General features: G+C 46.4%; 1 protein-coding gene across 2 annotated transcripts in view; it reads right to left on the reverse strand.

Moving 5' to 3' along the window:
* RNASEH2B (ribonuclease H2 subunit B) overlaps positions 1-26,875 on the reverse strand; it is a 202,527-nt gene that overhangs the window by 8,127 nt on the left and 167,525 nt on the right. For both annotated transcript variants that reach the window (XM_069205347.1, XM_069205346.1), the window contains one exon: positions 20,550-20,627. In XM_069205347.1, the coding sequence (XP_069061448.1) occupies positions 20,550-20,627 (78 nt within the window). The remainder of the gene's footprint in view (positions 1-20,549; positions 20,628-26,875) is intronic.

Consider the following 26,875-nt stretch of genomic DNA (forward strand, 5'->3'; position numbering starts at 1 on the left):
ATATCCCTGACCAGTTCATCCATAGGGCATTGCCTTGGGACTGTTTGTGTGGGTATCTGGATGCGAAGTTTTGGCATTTTGCGTTCTCCTTCGTCGCAAACAAGTCTATCTGAGGTGTTCCCCAGAGTTTGAAATAAGTGTTCAGAATTTGGGGGTGAATTTCCCATTCGTGGACCTGTTGGTGATCTCGAGAGAGATTGTCTGCGAGTTGATTTTGGATCCCTGGTATAAATTGTGCTATTAGGCGAATTTGGTTGTGAATTGCCCAACGCCAAATTTTTTGTGCTAGCAGGCTTAACTGCGTGGAGTGCGTCCCCCCTTGTTTGTTTAAATAATACATTGTTGTCATGTTGTCTGTTTTGACGAGAATGTATTTGTGAACTATTATTGGTTGGAAAGCTTTTAGTGCTTGAAAAACTGCTAGAAGTTCTAGGTGATTGATATGCAGTTTTGTTTGATGTATGTTCCATTGTCCTTGTATGCTGTGTTGATCGAGGTGTGCTCCCCACCCTGTCATGGAAGCATCTGTTGTTATTACGTATTGTGGCACTGGGTCTTGGAAAGGCCGCCCTTTGTTTAAATTTATGTTGTTCCACCACAGAAGCGAGAGGTAAGTTTGGCGGTCTATTAACACCAGATCTAGAAGGTGACCCTGTGCTTGAGACCACTGTGATGCTAGGCACTGTTGTAAGGGCCTCATGTGCAGTCTTGCGTTTGGGACAATGGCTATGCATGAAGACATCATGCCTAGGAGTTGTAACACCATCTTTGCTTGTATCCTTTGTGTTGGATACATGCGTTGTATGATGGTGTTGAAATTTAGAATTCTTTGTGGACTTGGAGTGGCTACTCTCTTTGATGTGTCTATTATGGCTCCTAGGTATTGTTGTACCTTGCGCGGCAGAATGTTGGATTTTGTGAAGTTGACGGTGAACCCGAGTTTGAAGAGGGTTTGTATGATCTGATTTGTGTGATTTGAGCACTCTATGAGCGAATGGGCTTTGATTAGCCAGTCGTCCAAATATGGGAACACATGTATTTGCTGCCTTCTTATGTGTGCAGCGACTACCGCTAGACATTTGGTAAAGACTCTTGGTGCGGTTGTTAATCCGAAAGGCAGTACCTTGAATTGATAATGTATTCCTTTGAATACAAACCTTAGGTATTTCCTGTGCGATGGGTGTATTGGTATATGGAAATAAGCATCCTTGAGGTCTAAAGTTGCCATGTAGTCGTGCAGTTTTAGCAATGGTAATACTTCCTGTAGTGTGACCATGTGAAAGTGGTCTGATTTGACGAAAGTATTCACAACTCTGAGGTCTAGGATTGGTCTCAGTGTTTTGTCTTTCTTTGGTATCAGAAAGTACAGTGAGTAAACTCCTGTGTTTATTTGTGTGTTTGGCACTAGTTCGATTGCGCTCTTTTGCAATAGTGCCTGCACTTCTATCTCCAGGCAATTGGAATGATGTTTTGACAAATTCTGTGCTTTTGGTGGTATGTTTGGAGGGAATTGTAGAAATTCTATGCAATAACCATGTTGGATAATTGCTAGAACCCAAGTGTCTGTAGTGATTTTCTCCCATGCTTTGTAGTACTGACTTATTCTTCCCCCCACTGGTGTTGTGTGGAGGGGGTGAGTGACATGTGAGTCACTGTTTAGTAGTAGGGGTTTTGGGGCTCTGAAATCTTCCTCTATTTCTAGGGAATTGCCCTCCTCTATATTGTCCCCGAAAACCTCCTCTATACTGTCCCTGGTAACTGGACGGTGTTGTCTGTGAGGTGCTGGCTTGTGTGCTCTGACCCCGAAACCCCCCTCTAAAGGGTGTTTTACGAAACGTGCTGTAATTTCCTCTGCTCTGCGGGGAGTAGAGTGCGCCCATGGCTTTGGCAGTGTCTGTGTCTTTTTTGAGTTTCTCAATCGCTGTGTCCACTTCTGGGCCGAACAGTTCCTTTTCGTTAAAAGGCATATTGAGAACTGCTTGCTGAATCTCTGGTTTAAAGCCAGACGTTCTGAGCCATGCATGCCTTCTGATAGTTACAGATGTATTAATTGTCCGTGCAGCTGTATCTGCAGCGTCCATGGAGGAGCGGATCTGGTTGTTAGAAATGGTCTGTCCCTCTTCAACCACCTGTTTTGCCCTATTTTGTAGATCCTTGGGCAGATGTTCAATGAGATGTTGCATCTCATCCCAATGGGCTCTGTCATAGCGCGCAAGTAGGGCCTGGGAGTTTGCGATGCGCCACTGGTTTGCAGCTTGTGCTGCGACTCTTACCAGCTGCGTCGAACTTGCGGCTTTCTTTATCTGGGGGTGGTGCATCTCCAGATGTGTGGGAGTTGGCTCTTTTTCTAGCTGCTCCTACAACGACAGAGTCTGGTGGCAGCTGTGTAGTGATGAAAACTGGGTCCGTAGGAGGCGCTTTATACTTTTTTTCCACCCTTGGTGTGATTGCCCTACTTTTGACCGGCTCCTTAAAGATTTCTTTTGCGTGCCGGAGCATACCAGGGAGCATAGGTAGGCTTTGGTATGAGCTGTGGGTGGAGGAGAGTGTGTTGAATAAAAAATCATCCTCGACCTGTTCTGAGTGGAGGCTTACGTTATGAAATTGTGCAGCTCTGGCCACCACTTGAGAGTACGCAGTGCTGTCCTCTGGTGGAGATGGCTTGGTAGGGTATGCCTCCGGACTGTTATCTGACACTGGGGCGTCGTATAGGTCCCATGCGTCCTGATCTTGGTCACCCTGGCTCATGGTGGTGTGAGCTGGGGAGTGTGATGGAGTTTGTGCTGGTGAGACGTTAATCACGGGCGGTGGAGAGGGTGGTGGAGTAACTCTTTTCACCACTTTTGGTTGTGGTGTCTGTTCAGTCTGGAACTCCAACCTTCTCTTTCTTCTAATAGGGGGAAGGGTGCTTATTTTTCCTGTCCCCTGCTGTATGAAAATACGCTTTTGCGTATGGTCCACATCCGTTGATTGTAGCTCTTCCTCAAACCTATGCTTTTGCATTTGTGAGGTTAGCGAGTGCTCTTCTGTATAAGAGCCTGAAGCTGGGTCGGTTGCAGCTTGTTTCGGTACCGAAACCCTGCCAGCGTCCTTTTTCGGCTCCGAGGTGACTTTTTTCTTTTTCGGGGCCGAAACCTCTCGGCGCCGATCTTAGTCGGGCCCGCTGTCTCGGCGTCGAGCCGTGTCAGCACCGGCATCTCGGTGTCGACGCTTGTCTCCAGCACTTTCTCGGTCCCGAGAAGGCTGTGTGCCGGTGTCTCGACCGGAGTCGGACGATCTCGGCACTGTTTGGGCCTTTTTCGGTGCCGACGGTCGGTCACCGAATTTATGGGTCGAGCCATGGCCTGGTGGCAGTGGCGTCCCCTGGGCCTTGTAAATGTTCCTGTGAGTGGATGTCGACGTCTTACTCACGGTTTGTGTATCGTCGAATCATTCGGAGTCCGAGTCTTGAATCGAGAAGGTACCTTCCTCTTCTTGTTCCTCGAACTCCCGTTGGGCTGTCGGCGTGGACGCCATCTGAAGTCTTCTGGCTCGACGGTCTCGGAGTGTTTTTCGGGACCGGAACGCACGACAGGCCTCGCAGGTGTCTTCGCTGTGCTCAGGTGACAGGCACAGGTTGCAGACCAAGTGTTGGTCTGTGTAGGGGTATTTATTGTGGCATTTGGGGCAGAAACGGAACGGGGTCCGTTCCATCGGCGTTCTTCAGCACGCGGTCGGGCCGACCAGGCCCCGACGGGGGATCGAAAAAACTACCCCGAAGGGCACCGGAGCTCTTCGATCCTTCGACGCGGTGTTGAATCTAACTACGCCGAACCCGAACGCAACAATACCGACGAAAATCTTCCGAAATTTAGCTATTTTTCCGTTCCGAAACTCGGAGCGACAGAAACACGTCCGAACCCGATGGCGGAAAAAAAACAATCGAAGATGGAGTCGACGCCCATGCGCAATGGAGACAGAAGGAGGAGTCACTCGGTCCCGTGACTCGAAATACTTCTTCGAAGAAAAACAACTTGTAACACTCCGGCCCAACACCAGATGGCGAGCTATTGCATAACATGCGTATCTACAGCGACAGATGCCATCGAACATAAGGTTCTTAACACGGCTTGACCTACTATGGCTTGTTGTGCGGATAGCACGTCTACACAGTAGTGCTTGGTGAACGTGTGAGGCGTAGACCATGTGGCTGCCTTACATATTTCGTGCATTGGAATATTTCCTAGAAAGGCCATGGTGGCACCTTTCTTTCTGGTTGAGTGTGCCCTTGGTGTAATGGGCAGCTGTCGTTTTGCTTTAAGGTAGCAGATTTGGATGCACTTAACTATCCATCTGGCTATACCTTGTTTTGATATTGGGTTTCCTGCATGAGGTTTTTGGAATGCAATAAATAGCTGTTTAGTTTTTCTGATGTTCTTTGTTCTGTCAATGTAGTACATTAATGCTCTTTTGACATCTAATGTATGTAGTGCCCTCTCAGCTACGGAATCTGGCTGTGGGAAGAATACTGGTAGTTCTACCGTTTGATTTAGGTGGAATGGTGAAATAACCTTCGGTAAAAATTTAGGATTAGTCCTTAGGACTACCTTATTTTTGTGTAGTTGGATAAAAGGTTCTTGTATTGTAAACGCCTGAATTTCACTTACTCTTCTTAGAGATGTGATGGCGATGAGAAATGCAACCTTCCAGGTTAGGAATTGTATTTCGCAAGAATGCATAGGTTCAAAGGGTGGACCCATGAGTCTTGTTAAGACGATGTTGAGGTTCCATGAAGGAACGGGTGGTGTCCTTGGTGGTATAATTCTTTTGAGGCCTTCCATAAACGCTTTAATGACAGGTATCCTAAATAGTGAAGTTGAATGGGTAATCTGCAGGTATGCAGATATTGCTGCGAGGTGTATTTTAATGGAAGAGAAGGCCAGGTTTGATTTTTGTAAGTGTAGTAAGTAGCCCACTACATCCTTTGGAGATGCGTGTAATGGTTGAATTTGATTCTCATGGCAGTAGCAAACAAACCTTTTCCATTTGCTTGCATAGCAGTGTCTAGTGGATGGTCTTCTAGCTTGCTTTATGACTTCCATACATTCTTGTGTGAGGTTTAAGTGTCCGAATTCTAGGATTTCAGGAGCCAGATTGCTAGATTCAGCGATGCTGGGTTTGGATGCCTGATCTGTTGTTTGTGTTGTGTTAACAGATCTGGCCTGTTGGGCAACTTGACGTGGGGTACTACTGATAGGTCTAGCAGTGTTGTGTACCAAGGTTGCCTTGCCCATGTTGGTGCTATCAGTATGAGTTTGAGTTTGTTTTGACTCAATTTGTTTACTAGATATGGAAGGAGAGGGAGAGGGGGAAAAGCGTACGCAAATATCCCTGACCAGTTCATCCATAGGGCATTGCCTTGAGACTGCCTGTGTGGGTATCTGGATGCGAAGTTTTGGCATTTTGCGTTCTCCTTTGTTGCAAATAAGTCTATTTGAGGTGTTCCCCAAAGTTTGAAGTAAGTGTTTAGAATTTGGGGGTGAATTTCCCATTCGTGGACCTGTTGGTGATCTCGAGAGAGATTGTCTGCAAGTTGATTCTGGATCCCCGGAATAAACTGTGCTATTAGGCGAACGTGATTGTGAATTGCCCAGCGCCATATCTTTTGTGCTAGAAGGCTCAGCTGCGGTGAGTGTGTCTCCCCCTGTTTGTTTAGATAATACATTGTTGTCATGTTGTCTGTTTTGACAAGAATGTACTTGTGAGTTATGATTGGTTGGAATACTTTTAGTGCTTGAAAAACTGCTAGCAGTTCCAGGTGATTTATGTGCAGTTTTGTTTGATGTACGTCCCATTGTCCTTGTATGCTGTGTTGATCGAGGTGTGCTCCCCACCCCGTCATGGAAGCATCTGTCGTTATTACGTATTGTGGCACTGGGTCTTGGAAAGGCCGCCCTTTGTTTAAATTTATACTGTTCCACCATAGAAGCGAGAGGTATGTTTGGCGGTCTATCAACACCAGATCTAGAAGGTGACCCTGTGCTTGTGACCATTGTGATGCTAGGCACTGTTGTAAGGGCCTCATGTGCAGTCTTGCGTTCGGGACAATGGCTATGCATGAGGACATCATGCCTAGGAGTTGTAATATCATTTTTGCTTGTATTCTCTGTGTTGGGTACATGCGTTGTATGATCTTGTTGAAATTTTGAATTCTCTGTGGACTTGGAGTGGCTAATCCTTTTGTTGTGTCTATTATGGCTCCTAGGTATTGTTGTACTTTGCACGGCAGAATGTGTGATTTTGCATAGTTGATGGTGAAACAGAGTTTGTAGAGGTTTTGTATGACCTGATTTGTGTGGTGTGAGCACCTTGTCAGTGAGTTGGTCTTGATTAGCCAGTCGTCTAGATACGGGAATACGTGTATTTGCTGCCTTCTGATGTGTGCAGCCACTACTGCTAGACATTTTGTAAAGACTCTTGGCGCGGTTGTTAAACCAAACGGCAATACTTTGAATTGGTAATGTATTCCTTTGAATACAAACCTGAGGTATTTCCTGTGCGACTGATGTATTGGTATGTGGAAATACGCGTCTTTGAGATCTAAGGTTGTCATGTAGTCCTGTTGTTTTAGCAATGGTAACACCTCTTGTAGCGTGACCATGTGAAAGTGTTCTGATTTGATGTAGGTGTTTAGTGTTCTGAGGTCTAGGATTGGTCTCAGTGTTTTGTCCTTTTTTGGTATTAGGAAGTACAGTGAATAAACTCCTGTGTTTATTTGTGTTTCTGGTACTAATTCTATTGCGTTCTTTTGCAATAATGCTTGAACTTCTGTTTCCAGAAGGTCTGAATGTTGTTTTGATAAATTCTGTGCTTTTGGTGGTATGTTTGGAGGGATTTGTAGAAATTCTATGTAATAACCATGTTGGATAATTGCTAAGACCCAAGTGTCTGTAGTTATTTCCTCCCATGCTTGGTAATACTGACCTATTCTTCCCCCCACTGGTGTTGTGTGGAGGGGATGAGTGACATGTGAGTCACTGCTTGGTTGTAGGGGTTTTGGGGCTTGGAAATTTTCCCCTATTCCTAGGGAATTGTCCTCTGTATTGGCCCCGAAAGCCTCCCCTCTGGTACTGTCCCTGGTAGCTGGACGGTGTTGTCTGTGAGGTGCTGGCTTGTGTGGCCTGACCCCGAAACCCCCCTCTAAAGGTTGTCTTGCGGAAGGTGCTGTAAGTGCCTCTGCTCTGCGGGGAGTAGAGTGCGCCCATGGCTTTAGCAGTGTCAGTGTCCTTTTTCAGTTTCTCAATTGCCGTGTCCACCTCTGGTCCGAACAGTTGTTTTTCATTGAATGGCATATTGAGCACTGCCTGCTGTATCTCTGGTTTAAAACCAGACGTTCGTAGCCATGCGTGCCTTCTTATAGTCACAGATGTGTTAATTGTTCTCGCAGCTGTGTCCGCTGCGTCCATAGAGGAGCGTATCTGATTATTAGATATGTTCTGTCCTTCCTCAACCACCTGCTTCGCCCTCTTTTGCAGTTCCTTGGGTAGATGCTCAATGAGGTGTTGCATCTCGTCCCAATGGGCTCTGTCATAGCGCGCAAGTAGTGCTTGGGAGTTAGCGATGCGCCACTGGTTTGCAGCCTGTACTGCGACTCTCTTTCCGGCTGCATCGAACTTGCGGCTCTCTTTATCTGGGGGTGGTGCGTCCCCAGATGTGTGGGAGTTGGGTCTCTTGCGAGCCGCTCCTACAACGACGGAATCTGGTGGCAGCTGTGTGGTGATGAAAACAGGGTCTGTGGGAGGTGCTTTATATTTCTTTTCCACCCTTGGTGTTATTGCCCTACTCTTGACCGGCTCCTTGAAGATTTCCTTTGCGTGCCAAAGCATTCCTGGGAGCATAGGCAAGCTTTGGTAGGAGCTGTGGGTGGAGGAGAGGGTGTTGAATAAGAAGTAATCCTCGACTGGTTCTGAGTGGAGGTTTACGTTGTGGAACTCTGCCGCTCTAGCCACCACTTGTGAATAAGCCGTGCTGTCTTCTGGTGGTGAGGGCTTTGTGGGATACGCCTCAGGACTGTTGTCCGACACTGGGGCGTCGTATAAGTCCCAAGCGTCTTGGTCCTGGTCACCTTGGCTCGCGGTGGTGTGAGCCGGGGAATGTGATGGAGTTTGTGCTGGTGAAACGTTAGTTACAGGTGGAGGAGAGGGTGGCGGAGTTACCTTTTTCACCATTTTTGTTTGTGGTGCTTGGTCTGTTTGAAACTCCAGTCTCCTTTTTCTCCTAATTGGGGGAAGGGTGCTTATTTTCCCTGTTCCTTCCTGTATGAAAATACGTTTCTGCGTATGGTCCACTTCGGTGGATTGCAACTCTTCCTCAAATCTATGCTTTCGCATCTGAGAGGACAGTGATTGCTCCTCTGAATAGGAACCAGTAACTGAGTCGGTTGCGGCTCGTTTTGGCACCGAAACCCTGTCTGTACTCTTTTTCGGCTCCGAGGTGACTTTTTTCTTTTTTGGAGTCGAAACCTCTCGGCGTCGATCTTCCTCGGTGCCACTGTCTCGGCGTGGAGCCGTTTCGGCACCGCTATCTCGGCGTGGATCTTTTTGAGCAGCACTGTCTCGGTCCCGAGCAGGCTGCGTGCCGGTGTCTCGACCGGAGTCGGACGATCTCGGCATTGTTTCGGTGCCGACGGTCGGTCACCGAATTTATCGGTCGAGCCATGGCCTGGTGGCAGTGGCGTCCCCTGGGCCTTGTCACTTTTCTGGTGTGTTGTCTTCGACGTCTTACTCACAGTTCTTTGATCATCGAATTCCTCGGAGTCCGATTCGTGGATCGAGAAGGCTTCTTCCTCCTCTTGTTCCTCGAACTCTCGGTGTGCTGTCGGCGTGGACGCCATCTGAAGTCTTCTGGCTCGACGGTCACAGAGTGTCTTTCGGGACCGGAACGCACGACAGGCCTCGCAAGTCTCTTCACTGTGCTCAGGCGACAGGCACAGGTTACAGACCAAATGTTGGTCTGAATACGGGTATTTGTTGTGGCATTTGGGACAGAAACGAAACGGGGTCCGTTCCATCTGCGTCGTTTGACACTTGGTCGGGCCGACCAGGCCCCGACGGGGATCGAAAGCTACCCCAAAGGGCACCGGAGCTCTTCAAACTTCGATGCGGTGTCGATTCTATCTAAGCCGATCCCGAACGCAACAATACCGACGTTATCTTCCGATAGTTAGCTAACTTTCCGTTCCGAAACTCGGAGCGACAGGAACACGTCCGAACCCGATGGCGGAAAGAAAACAATCGAAGATGGAGTCGACGCCCATGCGCAATGGAGACAAAAGGAGGAGTCACTCGGTCCCGTGACTCGAAAGACTTCTTCGAAGAAAAACAACTTGTAACACTCCGACCCAACACCAGATGGCGGGCTATGCACAACATGTGTATCTACAGCGACAGATGCCATCAAACTATTATTTTCTTGATTACAGTGTAGCATGTCTGAAGGACGCAAGGATAACAGTAATGACGTTTTTAATTAAACTGTTCACCAACGTCTTTCCTCTCAAGGACAGATTTCTACTGTTCACCAGCAGGGTCTATCTACATGTACAGTTATTTGTATCTGCTCAACCTCAGTCGGTGAATATGAATATAGATGCATGTATTCCAAAAGAGTATCCTCCCCTTCAATTATTATTGGTTATGAATTGGAATATCTCCTCGGGTGGGGAAACGCTGAATTAATCCAATACAGGTCGATGAAGGCTGGGCCAATAAATAATCTACACACAATATATGTGCAGCACGGATGTTTACCATGATTCTACATAAGTATTGATTGCTGCATCTGGACATCCTGTTATAAGATGACAGCAATTGTATTTAAGCAAAAAAAAAAAGATAAACAGATGTTACCGGAGAAGAAGAAAATTATTATTTTTCCCTGATTAGGTGCTGAAGGACTGAGACACTTTGGCCAAATACAGAAAACAGACAGAACAGTGGTGGGGAAAAAAGGTGTTTGAAAATTCCTTGGAAGATTTGGATTGATATTAGTTTACCAGGCGCAGGTGGAAAGCCCTCCCAGCTGCACTTATAGAAGTGAAATCAGATGTAAGAGAGATGGCAACAACCTTTGTTTCTCATTCTACAGGAATCCAAACGGCTATGTCGAAGAATGGAAAAAACCTGGCACCTTGACCCTACCAACTCCAACCACATTGCTTTTAAGGATGCCCTACGCAAACATCACCAAATGATCCGCACCACCAAAAGGACCCACTTCAAAAACCGCATCAATGCCAACGCTCACAACAGTAAAGAGCTCTTCGGCATCGTCCATGAGCTCTCCACCCCCAGGACCTGCTCCAACGAACCCCTGCCATCACAGGAGTTCTGCAACTCACTGGCAACCCACTTCTGTCGAAAGATAGAAGAAATCCACAATAGCTTCAAACCCCAGACCCACCAGCTGACTACAAACACCCAAGAACCCAACGCTCCAAGCAACACCCACCTCGTCCACACCTGGACCCCCGTCTACAGAGGACACCACCACAATGGCCTCCATCTACTCCGGATCACCATCGGACCCCTGCCCACACCATATCTTCAATAAGGCAAACATCATCATCGCCCCCCACCTCTGCAAAACCATCAACAGCTCCTTTGAGTCAGACACCTTCCCAGAAAGATGGAAGCACGCAGAAATCAACGCCCTGCTAAAGAAACCAAAGGCAGACCCAGACGACCCCAAGAACTACCGGCCAATCTCCCTCCTTCCTTTCCCAGCCAAGGTCATCGAAAAAATTGTAAACAGCCAACTATCCCGGTTCCTTGACACCTCCCAATCCAGATTCCGCAGAAACCACAGCACTGAGACTGCACTCATTGCTGCCACAGAGGACATTAGGACCATGCTCCTAGGGTAGGGTAGGTCGCTCCCCCTGCCGCTGCAGCTCCTCCAGGTTCCTGAGTCCCACCTCACAGTAAGTACCCCCCACCTCCCAGCCCCTCACTCTGCCCCGTGCTACTCACCCTCTCTCCTGCTCCTGCGTCTTTTCTTCTTCTCTGTTCCTCCTCCTCGCTCCTCGTCTGTAATCTTCTTCTGTACTCTTCTTTTCCCCGTCTTCTGTCTTCTTCTGTGTGCTTCTCAGCCTCTCCTGTCGCCTCTCTTCTTCCTCATCTTCTTCTGTGGTCTTCTGCCTTCTGTTCTTTGTTTTCTGTATCTTCCTCTGTGTTCTTCTGTGTTCTTCTGGTCTCCTGCTCTTCTGTTCTTCCGGTCTTCTTTGCTTCTGTTCTTCCGGTCTTCTTTGCTTCTGTTCCTCCGGTCTTCTGCTCTTCTGTCTTCTGTCTTCTGTCTTCTATCTTCTGCCTTCGTGTCTTCTGCCTCCTCCGTCTTCTTCTCCCCGCGCCTGCCCTCCTGCTCCTGCCTCATCCCCCTCCCTCACTCGCCTCCCCCTCTCTATCACCCCTATCTAACCCGTTCGCTATCTACCTCCCTCACTCCTCCTTTCTACCTAACTCTCTATCCCACTATCTAACTCCCTCACTCTCCACCTCCTCCTATCTACCTATCTATCTATTTCTCTATCTATCGATTTCTCTATCTATTTTCTCTATCTATTTCTCTATCTCTCCCCCCCTTCCTGCCACCCCCTCTATTACCTATCTTCCTATCCTCTCACTCTACCTCTCACCCACCTCTACAACCCCCCCTCCCCTATCTTCACAACCCTACTCCTATCTTTCTCCCTAATCTCCTAAACCTCCTAACACTCACCCCCCCTCCACTCTTAAACCCCCCTCCCCCAGCTCTTCTCACTCTACCTGTCCCCCCCTCCCTCGCGCTTTCCCGCCGCGACCTCCTGCACGCCCCCACCCCCATTCGCCCCCAGCTGACCCCTCCCCACCTCATATGGCGGCCGCTGCGCGACAGTGGTAGCGACCCTTGACCCAAGGGTAGGTCGCTCCCCCTGCCGCTGCAGCTCCTCCAGGTTCCTGAGTTCCTGAGACCCACCTCACAGTAAGTACCCCCCACCTCCCAGCCCCTTGCTCTGCCCCGCGCTACTCACCCTCTCTCCTGCTTCTTTTCTTTTTCTGTTCTTCCTCCTCGCTCCTAGTCTGTAATCTTCTTCTGTACTCTTCTTTTCCCCGTCTTCTCTCTTCTTCTGTGTGCTTCTCAGCCTCTCCTGTCGCCTCTCTTCTTCCTCATCTTCTTCTGTGGTCTTCTGCCTTCTGTTCTTCGTTTTCTGTATCTTCCTCTGTGTTCCTCTGTGTTCTTCTGTGTTCTTCTGGTCTCCTGCTCTTCTGTTCTTCCGGTCTTCTTTGCTTCTGTTCTTCCGGTCTTCTGTTCCTCCGGTCTTCTGTCTTCTATCTTCTGCCTTCGGCTCTTCTGCCTCCTCCGTCTTCTTCTCCCCGCGCCTGCCCTCCTGCCTCATCCCCCTCCCTCACTCGCCTCCCCCTCTCTATCACCCCTATCTAACCCGTTCGCTATCTACCTCCCTCACTCCTCCTTTCTACCTATCTCTCTATCCCACTATCTAACTCCCTCACTCTCCACCTCCTATCTACCTATCTCTCTATCTATCTATTTCTCTAGCTATCGATTTCTCTATTTTCTCTATCTATTTCTCTATCTCTCCCCCCCTTCCCGCCACCCCCTCTATTACCTATCTTCCTATCCTCTGACTCTACCACTCACCCTCACCCACCTCTACAACCCCCCCTCCCCTATCTTCACAACCCTACTCCTATCTTTCTCTCTAATCTCCTAAACCTCCTAACACTCACCCCCCTCCACCCTTAAACCCCCCTCCCCCAGCTCTTCTCACTCTACCTGTCCCCCCTCCCTCGCGCTTTCCCGCCGCGACCTCCTGCACGCCCCCGTCCCCCAGCTCCCATGCGCCCTCAGCTCCCATTCGCCCCCAGCTGACCCCTCCCCCCCCCCCTCCTACCTCATATGGCGGCCGCTGCGTGACCGCGCCGCTGGCGCGCCAGAGGCAAGCCCGTCTGCACCCGTCCGCGCCCAGAGCCACGACCCCTGGTCCTCAGCTCTCCCAAGCCCCGCTGATCCGCTACGACCCCACCACCCTCCACGCCCTCAACCCAGGACGCTCCAACACCTGCTTCCAAGCTCACCCCAAATGCACCCATGAACCCTTCGCCTGCAACTCCTGCAAACGCATCTTCCACCACGCAACTACCACGACCACAAGCCCACGCGCCATCAACCACCTCAAGTGCATCCTGGTCAACGCTCGTTCCGTCCACAAGCACGCCGTTGAACTCTGGGACCTCCTGGACTCCACAGCCCTGGACGTCGCCTTCATCACGGAGACCTGGATGAACGCCTCCTCTGCTCCAGACATCGCCACCGCCATCCCCGAAGGCTACAAGATCTCCAGAAAAGACCGCACCAACCAAGTAGGAGGAGGTATCGCCATCGTCTTCAAAGACTCCATCAGCGTCACCACCTCCACCGAAGACACCCCTCTCGTCTGCATTTTCAGATTCGCACCGACCCGAGGACCACCCTCAGAGGATCCCTCGTCTACCGTCCTCCCGGACCGCGCGCCCCTTTCAGCGACGCCATCGCCGACTTCATGTCCCCGCACGCCCTCGCCTCACCGGACTACATCCTCCTAGGCGACCTCAACTTTCATCTGGAACAAAACAACGACCCCAACACCACCACCCTGCTCGCCAACCTCGCCAACCTCGGCCTCAAACAACTGGTGAACACAGCCACCCACATCGCCGGACACACGCTTGACCCTATCTTCTCCGCCAGCAAACACGTCTTCTTCAGCCACACCTCCGCTCTACACTGGACCGACCACAGCTGTGTCCACTTCACATTCCGACGCGAGACCCGCCACCTCCGCACTCAACCCGTCCCTCGTCGACAGTGGAACAAGATCCCCAAAGAGCAACTCTTCTCCGCACTCGCCGCCAACCAACCCGCCCTCACCACCGACCCCAACGACGCAGCCCTCAACCTCACAAACTGGATCTCCAACTGCGCAGACAACCTTGCTCCCATCAAACGCACGCATCGACAGACCAACACCAAGAAACCTCTCTGGTTCTCTGACACCCTCAAAGAAAACTTGTCGCGCCCTCGAGAAGGCCTGGCGCAAGGACCACACCACGGACAACATGACCGCCCTCAAGAACGCTACCCGCAAACACCACCGCTGATCCGCGCTGCTAAAAATAACTTTTTCACCGACACTGGACAAAAACAGCCACAACAGCAGAGAACTCTTCAGCATCGTCAAGGAGTTCTCCAACCCCAACGCCCTCACAGGATCTGTGCGAATCCCTCGCCACTTTCTTCCATCGCAAGATCAGCGACCTCCACGACAGCTTCGGACAACAGACCCAACATAACACCACCGAACCCGCACCCCCGGCCATTACCCTCAACAACTGGACCCACATCAACACTGAAGAAACCAAATCCATCATGAACTCTATCCACTCCGGCGCCCCTTCGGACCCCTGTCCTCACTTCATCTTTAACAAAGCCGACGACATCATCGCCCCGCACCTCCAGACCATCATCAACTCTTCTTTTTCTTCTGCTACCTTCCCCGAATGCTGGAAACACGACGAAGTCAACGCCCTACTAAAGAAACCTACGGCTGACCCGAGCGACCTGAAAAACTTCCGCCCCATCTCTCTTCTGCCTTTCCCAGCCAAGGTAATAGAGAAGACAGTCAACAAACAGCTGACCACCTTCCTGGAAAACAACAACCTGCTCGACCCTTCACAAACCGGATTCCGAACCAACCACAGCACGGAAACCGCCCTCATCTCAGTCACTGACGACATCAGAACCCTGATGGACAACGGTGAAACAGTCGCCCTCATTCTCCTCGACCTCTCGGCTGCCTTCGACACCGTCTGTCACCGCACCCTAATCACCCGCCTCCGCTCCACCGGGATCCAAGGCCAGGCCCTGGACTGGATGCCTCCTTCCTCTCAAACCGTTCCCAAAGAGTTTACCTCCCTCCGTTTCGCTCAGAACCCACCGAGATCATCTGCGGCGTCCCACAAGGCTCATCGCTCAGCCCGACACTCTTCAATGTCTACATGAGCCCCCTCGCCAACATCGTTCGCAAGCATGACATCATCCCCTCCTACGCCGACGACACCCAACTTATACTCTCTCTCCCCAAGGACCCCGCCAGCGCCAAGACCAACCTACAAGAGGGAATGAAGGATGTCGCAGATTGGATGAGGCTCAGCCACCTAAAGCTGAACTCTGAAAAAACGGAAGTCCTCATCCTCGGCAACACCCCGTCCGCCTGGGACGACTCCTGGTGGCCCACGGCCCTCGGCACCGCACCGACCCCCACAGACCACGCCCGCAACCTCGGCTTCATCTTGGACCCTCTTCTCACCATGACCAAGCAAGTCAACGCCGTGTCCTCCGCCTGCTTCCTCACCCTCTGCATGCTCCGCAAGATCTTCCGCTGGATCCCCGCCGACACTAGAAAAACCGTGACCCACGCCCTCGTCACGAGCCGCCTGGACTACGGCAACACCCTCTACGCCGGGACCACAGCCAAACTCCAAAATCGCCTGCAACGCATTCAAAACGCCTCGGCCCGCCTCATCCTCGACGTACCCCGCAACAGCCACATCTCCGCACACCTGAGACACCTGCATTGGCTCCCAGTCGGCAAAAGGATCACCTTTCGACTTCTCACCCACGCACACAAAGCCCTCCACAACAAGGGACCGGAATACCTCAACTGACGCCTCAGCTTCTACGTCCCCACCCACTTCCTCCGTTCCTCTGGTCTCGCACTCGCCGCCGTCCCTCGCATCCGCCGCTCCACGGCGGGTGGGAGATCTTTTTCCTTCCTGGCGGCCAAGACCTGGAACTCCCTCCCCACCAGCCTCAGGACCACCCAGGACCACTCTACTTTCCGGAGACTCCTAAAAACCTGGCTATTCGAGCAGCAGTAACCCCCCCTTTCCCCTAGCGCCTTGAGACCGGCACGGGTGAGTAGCACGCTTTATAAATGTTAATGATTTGATGCTTGACGAAGGAGAAACAGCAGCACTCATCCTCCTGGACCTCTCCGCAGCTTTTGACACAGTATGTCATCACACTCTCCGCACACGCCTACACAACGCTGGAATCCGCGACAAGGCACTCGACTGGATCTCGTCATTTCTCTCAGGCAGAACCCAGAGAGTCAGACTCCCACCGCTCCTGTCAGAAGCTTCCGGAATCATCTGTGGAGTTCCCCAAGGATCTTCGCTCAGCACCACGCTCTTCAACGTTTACATGGCCCCCCTTGCCAACATCGCACGAACCCACCACATCAACATAGTTTCCTACGCAGACGACACTCAGCTCATCCTCTCCCTCACGAAAGACCCTACAACTGCAAAGAACAACCTCCACAATGGACTTCACGCCATAGCCAGCTGGATGGAATCAAGCCACCTCAAGTTAAACACAGACAAGACAGAAATCCTCATCTTTGGCACCAACCCCTCAACTTGGAATGACTCCTGGTGGCCCACCTCCCTAGGAACAGCACCCTCACCCACCACCCACGCACGCAACCTAGGCTTCATCTTGGACTCCACACTCAGCATGACTCAGCAGGTCAATGCCATCTCCTCTTCCTGCTACAACACTCTCCGCATACTCTGCAAAATCTTCAAGTGGATTCCCGTCGAAACCAGGAAAACTGTCACCCACGCCCTGGTCAGCAGCCGATTAGACTACGGAAACGCCCTATATGCAGGAATAACAACCAAACTCCTAACAAAACTGCAAAGAATCCAGAACGCATCCGCCCGCCTCATTCTGGACATCCCACGCCGTGACCACATTTCCCCCCACCTCAGAGATCTTCACTGGCTACCAGTGTCAAAGAGGATCACCTTCAAACTCCTCATCCACGCACACAAGGCCCTCCACAACACAGGCCCAGCCTACCTCAACGACAGACTCACCTTCCACACCCCCACCCGCAATCTTCGCTCCTCCAGCCCCGCCCTCGCCTCCATTCCCCGCATCCACCGCACCACTGACGGAGGAAGATCCTTCTCTCACCTAGCCGCCAAGACCTGGAACTCCCTACCGCTCCACCTTCACCAGACCCAAGACCGCTTGACATTCAGGAAACGCCTCAAGACATGGCTCTACGACCAGTAGCTCCCCCCCGAGCGCCTTGAGCCCTAACGGGTGATTAGTGCGCTCTATAAATCTTGATTGATTGATTCTTTGTCCACATTGAAAATGGTAACGTGTGTGGGATCTGAAACACTTTCACCAATTCATTTTGGGAAATTGAACTTGTATTGAGATGTGATTACAAACCCTTAATGATAGTCCTTGGTAAGACCGGTTTAGTAGCTCAGGACAATTTGCCAGGCTCTGCAAAAGGCTGCAGGATTATAACTACAAGGAACAATATCTTCCAGTTTTAAAAATGAAGGCTGAAGATTTTTTTAGCAGAACATCGTTACCCATGATAGAATGTACCTATGACAAGTGATTTGAGTACCAAATTTCATAATATAAGTGAAAGAACGCTATCAATGTGGTGAATGGACAGTGGGAATAAAATCTCCACTATAAGTATAGGAAAGCTATCACTGCTTTGAATGGAAAGTGTGTTACATTGGAGATCAAACACTGAGGAAAGCAAGGAAGTATTTGAGGGAAGGTTGCCTAGTTAAGAAGTTACAGAAAATAAAAATAAGGCGTTTTGGAGGTTAAGCATAACTTAAAAGAGTAAAATGGCTTGTAAAGTTATATCTCAAGTTATATCTCTCAAACTGTTAAGGAAAAGAAGTTAGCATTTACGCCATGAAGGACATTTAGAGATCGCTAAAAGTAAGAACGACAAAAGATTTGTACTGGTGGCCTGGAAAGGATTTCAATGTAGAAAGTTGTCTGAGAAGTTGGATAAATTGCAAGCCATGCAGACACCTCATTTGTGTCCCCTGGATTGTTCCAATTTTTAGTGGCAATTGTTGGCAATTGACATAATGGGTCAGCTCAGGGACTGGATGGAGCAAAAGTACATTATTGTGTTGACAGAATATTTTCTCAAGTGGCCAGATCCTGAAATTGTAAACTGTAAAAACGAAAAAAAAGATGAATTGTGATGCAGTACAATAGTTTGTAGACAAGATATTCTTCAGAGATGAATACCAAAGAGAATTTGGAGTGAAAATATTTCACAATTAAAGTGAGAATGCATGGAGAATTTTCTTTGCCACAATGGCATTAAATACAAAACTACTTCCCTGCATCACTCAAGCAGAAATTGAAGAATTTGAGAAATTTAATTGGGTGATAATGGGATGACAGGGCTGGCTAGCAAAAGTAGCCAGAACTGGGAAATAGAGGTATAATTGTTTTTTCTTTTTTTTAAACAACACGACTGGGTATTAACCCCTACAGAATCAAAATAATTATTGTTACTAAAGACAATTTGGATTAAATGCACCTAGACGTTCTTCAAGAGAATATTAAGAGAGTGCAGTTGTTATGCAAGAGATACCATGATGGGTGAAATGGTGTGAAAAGTGTTATTTAAAAAAAAAAAACACACAAAAAAACCCTATGTGTGTGGGTCATGAAGGGAATTAAAGTGGCTAAGAAGGGAAGGGCGTTTTGAAACATTCAGTTTGTACCACTTCAATCTATGTGGCAAGGGTTGGTTCTGGAAAGGTTTGAAATAATGAGCATCATGCACCTGCTTCATGGAAACTGGTTATCATGCACAGCTAAATGCAGTTAAAGATTTTTAATTGTTGGATGGGGCAAACATGGAAAGGAATGGTATGGGAGGATGGTCAAAGGTTATGGACTACTAGATGGTGTTCTGATGGATGGGTGCACAATGAATGTAATTTGCACAAGGAATGTAATTTTGAAGAACACCATGATGGTATTACAGATACAAAGTTAAGGTGGAAAATCACCACTGTGAAAGTGGTTGTAGGTGTGCTCAACATAGCGGTACAAAAGAAAATTCAAGGCTGAAGGTCAAAAGGATTTGTTCTGGACAAATTATTGTTACTTCCAATAAGTTAAAAGATTTGGTTGCCATTTAATGGGACTTTTTTGTTGTAAATGATGTAATTTACTGTGTATTATTATTCTGCGCGTTAATCTTGGTAATTGCTATTAGTGATAGGTAACTGATATCATATTTTATAAAAAATAGTCTGCAGTGCATTACAACACAGTTATTCTTTGTTTTATTTCTTTTAGGGGGGATGTGTGTATCATTCTTAGGTTTCTCCCTTTCTGCCCTGTTCTGTGATCATTCTGTAGTCTATCCTAGCTTGCCTTTATTCTTGTTTCTATATTCTGGATATGGAAAGTGTTGCCTTGGGAAATTATCAGTTTGATAAACAGTAGCAGATGGTAATGCTGCTCCTTCCCAGGGCTACATTTAAAGGATCTTCTACATAATCATGTCTGACCTCCAGCTTTTCAAAATAGTCGCAGATTGATTGGGATTGTTTTATTTTTAGTTGACTATTTTCCACTTTTCTTAGTTCTTCAATAATTGACAAGAACTAATTTGTGGTGATGCTGAAAATAAACCTCTGTTAATAAAATTACGTTCTGCATTTGTATTCAATTTTCTGTTGACTCCAAAACAGTCCTTATAATTCAGAAGGTATGTCCAAGTTATATCTATTCTTCCAGATATTTTCTAAAGCAGGTTCATACAATATGTGGTTTATTAAATCTGGTACAAAACACTTGAATATTTGTTTGGTGATGAAGCTACTGTTTTTTTAAAATGTAATCCTCCTAAGCTTTCAATCATCTCTTTATTGATGGCGTTGGTAATTCATTCAGAAGAATGTCTCTCCAAGTGTTTTTGGAGTTTGGTTCCAGTCCTGATTTATCTAAAATATTTGCCAAAACATGGGTTAATGAATTACCAACAAGAGGCATATGCTCAAAAGTACAAGGAAATGTATGTCCTAATTTGGGCAAACTACTTCAGTAAAACAAAAAAAACCAAAAAAAAAACCAATAGATTCCAAATACCTCTATGCCTCAAACATAGAATATTACGTATAAATCATGCAGGGGACTTACGTGCTAGCCACGCAGGAAGTGGGGATGTTCAGTTTTTAAAGATGCTGGTAAAAGTACGCATAAGTGTAGCACTCAACTTGTGTAATCCAAATGATAATATTTTTGCGACGCTGTTTTAACTGTTATTGAAGAATGCTTGTCAGGTTGTATAAATAAATTATGGAACCCACCAACAAATTTAGACTAATAGAGAGTAGACATTTCTGAGCACACACTCAGCAAAAATAAAAATTCTGTATGTAAAACCTTAGTCTCTTTAGAACCATCATGCATACCACTCTACACATAGCAATGCACACAATTAGATGCTGCATGCGTTTTTTAATACTTGTTGTGGAAAGTGTTGAATAAAAAGTTTGTTAAAACTAAACACACAGAAACAACTTCAAATCCAAAATTAAGCCAACTGAGAAAGTCCAGAGAACCTAAGTAGATAGATTGTTAGTTCAGCAAAAAATTAAAACACATACCTTTTTGCTCTTTGAATCAGCCACATTAACCTTTGTGTAGTCTTCTTCGGCTTCAACTGGCCCTTCTGCTTTCCGTTTCTGAAATGTTAGATTGTTGAAGTTGCTCTGTCAAACACTAGATCTAGTTTTGTGTGCGAGTGTTCAAGGAAATAATTTCCATAAATACATGCAGGATGGGGTAATTCTGAATGAAGTCTGTCCTTCTTTGCCACAAACAAAGATTAAGAGGGGCATAAATTATAAACACATTTACATGGCATATTCACAAATGGTCACCTTTAACAAGGGATTGTAAGCTGGTTAGAAACAAAATACGATGGGTCAAAGGGGAAAGAAATCATAAATGACAATCATAATCTTAAAGAGAAACAAACGATTAAACCAATAAAAAGAATGGTGTGGCAGAGAATGGCAATGCAGAAATTTATAAACAAGTAATGACTAAATCAGATAACGTGTTCAATTTTCACAGCTGATCTTATACTGGGTCAATTTCTATAGGCATGCTGGAACTTGGAAGATTTGAACAAAAGAATCCAGAAGATGTTTGGCAAGGCTACACAAGCTGTTAATTGAACTATCAGGCCTCAAAATTACCTGACAACTTTACATTTCATAATGTTTAACAATAATAACAAAGAGTTCACAATAGGCTCTTCAACTCAAACAATCTATAGGGTCTTGTCGGGGCCTGCAAAGACACTTATTCAGAATAGGCACTTCAGTTCTATAGTATACAAGTGAAACATATTACCTACACTGATCCACACCCTAGGAGCATCCTACTATTCCAAAAGCGACTAATTTAGGATATCGTCAACAGAGATTCATATTATGACTAGGCTCTTCAATTCCAAAGTCAACAATTTATGATATCACTGTCATACGTGCATGCTCAAAGCTCTTCAGTTCTAAGTCAACAAATTTAAGATATTGCTTGCACTGACAAATTCTCAGACTAAGCCCTTAATTGGCCAGTTAACACAGTGGTACTGCCTACACAGTTGCAATTAGAAATTGTTGGTTTCTAAATATGAAGACATTACAGATCTTTTTTACCATGATTGTTCTTCCATTCATGGTGGTGCTGCATTATTAACCATCAAGTTATTTGTGTTTTATGTCATATAATACAGCCTTAATCCATTACAATTAATAATATATATCGGAAATACTCAATCAACTAAGGTGAGAACTTTCAATTGTTGTGCAAGTGCACTACTCTGTGCTTCACTGATCTTCAAAATTTGTAGCAATGCACTATTTGCATCTGTAACAAGTTTGCTTTCCTTTTTCTGTTAAACCAGGACGATGAGCTGCAAGTTTACCACTGTGACATCAAGACTGAACAAACTACCTCAGAAACTGAAATGATGCAGGGATTCACCACTCAAGAAAAGTCCATTCTAGTTTTTTTTTCTTTTTTTACCAGTGCCTGCCACATCCCTGCTCTTTCACTGGTCAGAGATAGGCTTCTGACAAATTATGAGCTTAATATCAACCTCTTCTGAGCTGCACTGCTGCCTGCTGTGTCTAGGGATAAGTGACGCCCTTATCTCACCTTCATCCAGCATCGATGTAGATGGGCACTATCGGGCTTGCTTCCCTGTCGTTATGAAGTTGGTAACACTTCTATTTGTAAACTGAGCCAAATGTGAATGGGTTTCCTTGTTTTTACGACAGACTTGTAGTGTGATACAATATCATGCTTGGTGCATCAGACTGCTTGTTCTGTACCATAAGGGCCAAATACTGAGGCAGGACCAATTACAAGCACTTCAAGGAAGGATGGAATGACTGCTTTGGATGAGTATAGTCATGGGCTGCTGCTTTCTGAATTTGTTTGGGATTTTTGTAACGCTCTAGCTGTAACTATTCAGATACTTTAGAATGCTGAAAATACTAAAGGTTTTTTCAACATTTCTAGCAAGGACTACCAGTGCACTTGTTTGTTCCACTTCCCCTACTGTAGCAAGGAGGCAATATTATGTGATAGGACTGTGGAGTCTTACCATGTAATACTATCAAGTTACCCAGTAGTATACCTTGTGTTCACACTAGTAAACATTAGCTCGTCACGTAGGCTCTCGTTATACTAACGAGACTACTGGATTTTGAGCAGAAGGATCGTCCGCGGTGTGGGAGACTGAGTCTAACCCACTGCAGGTGACACCTGTTGCTCTAAATCCGGGTTTTGCTCCGACTAACTAGCAGTGCCTCATCCCTACCACAGGACAGTGATGATTGGGCAGCCGAGTGCATGACATACTAGGCTTCTCAGGGAAGTCCTGGTCACTCAGGTCGCATCAGGTTCTCTCATTTACAATTCAGTCTCATATATAAATGACAAATAGAGGCAGTATATGTTTCAATGATTAGTTTAATAAAACGACTGCATTTTAGACGACACAACATGACAGTATTAAAATGGTGACGAGAAGAGTGAAGAATAAAAACAACGCTATCATATTGTCACTATAGGCGAAGGTCTATTTCCTATCTAGGTTATAATTTGAGCACAGCATGTTAAGCGCTAATTCTGCCTTTCAGGTTCACCTTGGAAGACATCAACCCCCATACCTGAGCAAAGGCCTGTGGTCTGTGTTAGCATTTGTAGCGAAGCATTGAGCAATCAGCATACAGTCGTGGTTCCCTGGCTGAAATCTCCCTCTAACGGGTAAGGGACAAGGAAGTGTTTATATAACAACACAGCTGATGTTCTGAGAAAATGTCCCTACGTAAGGATGTGTATTTTCTATGAATGTTGGAGACCAAACTTCTACCACGTTGACCGACAATGTACCGAACTGTAGCCTTGAATGAAGCAGAGTGATCAAGAATGTCTTGTTTGAGAACACAGTGCTAGACTAGGCAAAACAGTTAGATAGATAAAAATAAAACAAGACCGTAAAAATGGTTATTGTAAAAATAATGCGAAGTCGAATAAAATATACGTCAACAACTTCCTCCAGGAAGGCTAACTCATAAGCAGCTTCACGAAGCAAACGCAACCTCAATGCGCATGTCTGGTAATGAACCCTCAACGAGAACATCAACAGATCAGCCTCCACCGCCGACAAGCGCTACTGCGAAAGGCAGATTTCCAGTGCATGTTCGAAAGAGAACCAGAGACACCGAAACACAGGCTGCACACAATGAAAAACCGGTCTGAATGACAAAGACCAGCCACACTCCAATTGCTCCAAAAGTGCTGCTCCAAAATACTGCATCATATGCTCACGACACAGCTGCGCTGATGGGAGTGCCGTCATTTCTCCTCGTTGTGGCGGGACAGCCATTGCGCATAAACAACAGCAACAGCAAGATACTAGCTAATAAAGCCAAAGTTATTGGAAATCCCCTGAGAATACTACCGAAAATTGAGTGAATAGCTGAAGGTATCAAACCGAATATGGGGGAGAAGGTGTGAATGAAACCAGAACCAACAGCTTTGAAAAAAATGTGCGATTCCAGTTGTACTGGATGCATTGAATATTCGTATCACGAGTTCACCAAAGTGTCTCGGAAAGTTTGTATTTAACAGGGACTGTATTTCTGCTGATGACCTTTCCACTTGAAGTGCGTAGGTCTTGCGTGCAGATGTAAGGGCCACATGCTTTTGAAACAGTAAAGCCCTGAGTCTGCTTAACTTGTCAAAATTCACATTTGAAGAAGCAATGCGAGGCCAAATATCAGCTACCTCCCTAATTCTAGTGGGGGGAAGAGTACGTTCCCGCAGCATGTAACGACCTTAGAGACCAAAACAACGTAAATTATTCCAGCCCACATGCCACAACAGTCTTCACCATTGAGGAGGACGTAACTGCCGTTTGAAAGCACCTGGAACGTTTGTCTAATCAAGGGGACTGGAACTCCCTTCAGATAACAAGCCAAGTTCGCAGCAGAGGCGTTACACACCCCATGCAAGGACAGCTGTTTACAAATCATCGAACGGCTGACTGAAGTCTCGCATTCACTACCGCTAAGACAGACTTCTTTCATGCCACTGAAGCTTTTGGACGAGAAGGGAAGCTCCCACACCTCATGAATGTAACTATCTCCTAGCTTTTCATATCTGCCTACCGGAATGTGTTTTAAACTGGAGGTGAATTGAAGCGTTGAAATAGTCAGATTAATAACCCCATGTATTAACCACTCAGCAGATGGTATTTCGGCCACAGTAAAAGGCAACTTTTCTAATTTCTCGATGTAAAGCATGACATAAGTTGTTCCTTCTTAGCCATTAGTTGTTGTTGCGTTAAATTAAAGGAAGAAAATATCTCCCTTGCACTGACATGCTGCCAGGGAACTCGACCTGCCTTCAATGTTTGACGTGTCCAACCCAACTGCATAATTAACCTGATCTGACTGTCCATGGTGTAAAGAAGACATATCTGATTGTATAATGTCTATAGCAGAAGAGACGATATTATTTATTGTATATATCCGGTCAGACAAGGTGTTAATCCCATTATCCACAACAGCAAATTCCTTTTTTTAGATTTTCCTGATCAATTTGCCTTAACCGGGCAGCAGCATCTTGATGGGAAAGTTTCCAAATTTCATTATATACTGCATATAAGAAACTCTTCCTACGTGGTATTTGGGGGCCTAACAAGAAATCTGGTATGTCAGTGGTGTTAGACAGGAGACTGAAGTGTTCTCTAACAAGTCTAGTGAGGATGATTTTAACCATTGCTGGCACAATTTTCCCACACTATATGTTGTAATTATAACCGCATGCTCTGATGATATATAGCGAGGGTCTGGCCTAGTCGTCCTAAAACCCTGAGGAGTTAATAAAACGCTGATGACACCCATTGGTATCTATTGGCCACAATAACTACCCGCCAGGATGTGTCAGTGATGCATTAAATGTACCATTCTGGACCCATTCATCGAGCTTATTTTCAGGTGCATTTGTATATTTGTGCCATTTATAAAACTTTGCGGGGGCAGGTATACTGGGCATGTTTAATTCCCTAATTTTAGTTAAGCCTAAACAACTTGTCTGTTGTACCATTTCGTTTAAAAAGATCAGTTGTACAGGAATAAGGCATGCTCTAAACAAGGCTTCCTTTCCCTTAATTTGCCAATTTCTTGTTCCCCACACACTTTTCAGATCAATCGTTTTCAGCCAATATTCATAGCCTTCTACCAATAATCGGGAAACAAAGGATTCTGAATATTTAAATTTCGTATTGGTCATTAATATATGTATATCCTTGGTAGGTGGTACTTTAAAATAATATGACTCAGCATTTTTCACATTGTGCCCAGAAAAATATGCAAACTTTTCAGAATGTGTTTTGGAACTCCCCTGTGGCTGAGTCGGGCAATGTTCCCGTTGCGTGTAATTAAAAACTGTTCTGGGGCTGCTCGCTCTATGTATGAAATGGTGCCCATAATAATTATAGCAAAACATATCGCCATAATTTTCTTTAAATTGGTAAACATCTTCGTTTTCAAAGACAGTATAATATTGCAATTCAGACATCATGGAATTAACTGTTCTCACATCCCAATCATCAGAAACAATGCCTGGTATTACTATATCATTCATTGATAATTTGAACACATACGTTATTTGAATAACTTCTGTGGGACCATATATATATATAACATTACTTTGTCCTAAACAATCCCATCAGGAATTGGCACTGCGGAAATGTTCACTAAGGATAAGTCTCTTCGGACTTTATGCGATGAAAAATGTGGCTTTAAAATCTCCTTCACCAGTTCAACTGTTGATCTTTCAGGAAGAAAGTGACCATGTATTAATAAGAAAAAGGTGATGACAAAATCAATCCAAAGTAGAAAGGCTAAGACAGTCAAAGAGAGCCATAGATAATTCCATGGAAAAATAAAATACTTTTCTTAAAGCCAAGTTTTTAGCTTTCAGGTACTTGACAAGTCAGCTGCCGAAGAGGCGAATGAATCTGAGAAGTCATTGTTGAAGTCGGCAAAATATCCAGAGGCAGTTCGTGCAAATGGTGGAGCCGTTGTAAGTGGTGGAGTTGGTGTTTCCTGCGGTGGCACACTATAGGTAGCACCATCCGTATGTGTCGGAGTTGAGTTAACTTGGTCAAATGTTTCTAAATTAGTTGACTTTAGTGGAACTAATGCAAGATCATCTTCCACCCTCCCCAAGCTTGGAGGTGTGTCAGTGTTGGTATATAGAACTTGTAGAGGAACTTCTTCACCAGTAGTGAGAGGGATTCGGGAACTACTGGCTGTTCCTCTTGGTCGGCTGTGCAGGATCGGCCACATGGTGTAGTTTGACATTGTCAATAGAGACAAAACGATTTACTTTGGCACCTGCCAAT

The sequence above is a fragment of the Pleurodeles waltl genome, chromosome 8 (assembly GCF_031143425.1).
Source record: "Pleurodeles waltl isolate 20211129_DDA chromosome 8, aPleWal1.hap1.20221129, whole genome shotgun sequence".
Lineage (NCBI taxonomy): Eukaryota > Metazoa > Chordata > Amphibia > Caudata > Salamandridae > Pleurodeles > Pleurodeles waltl.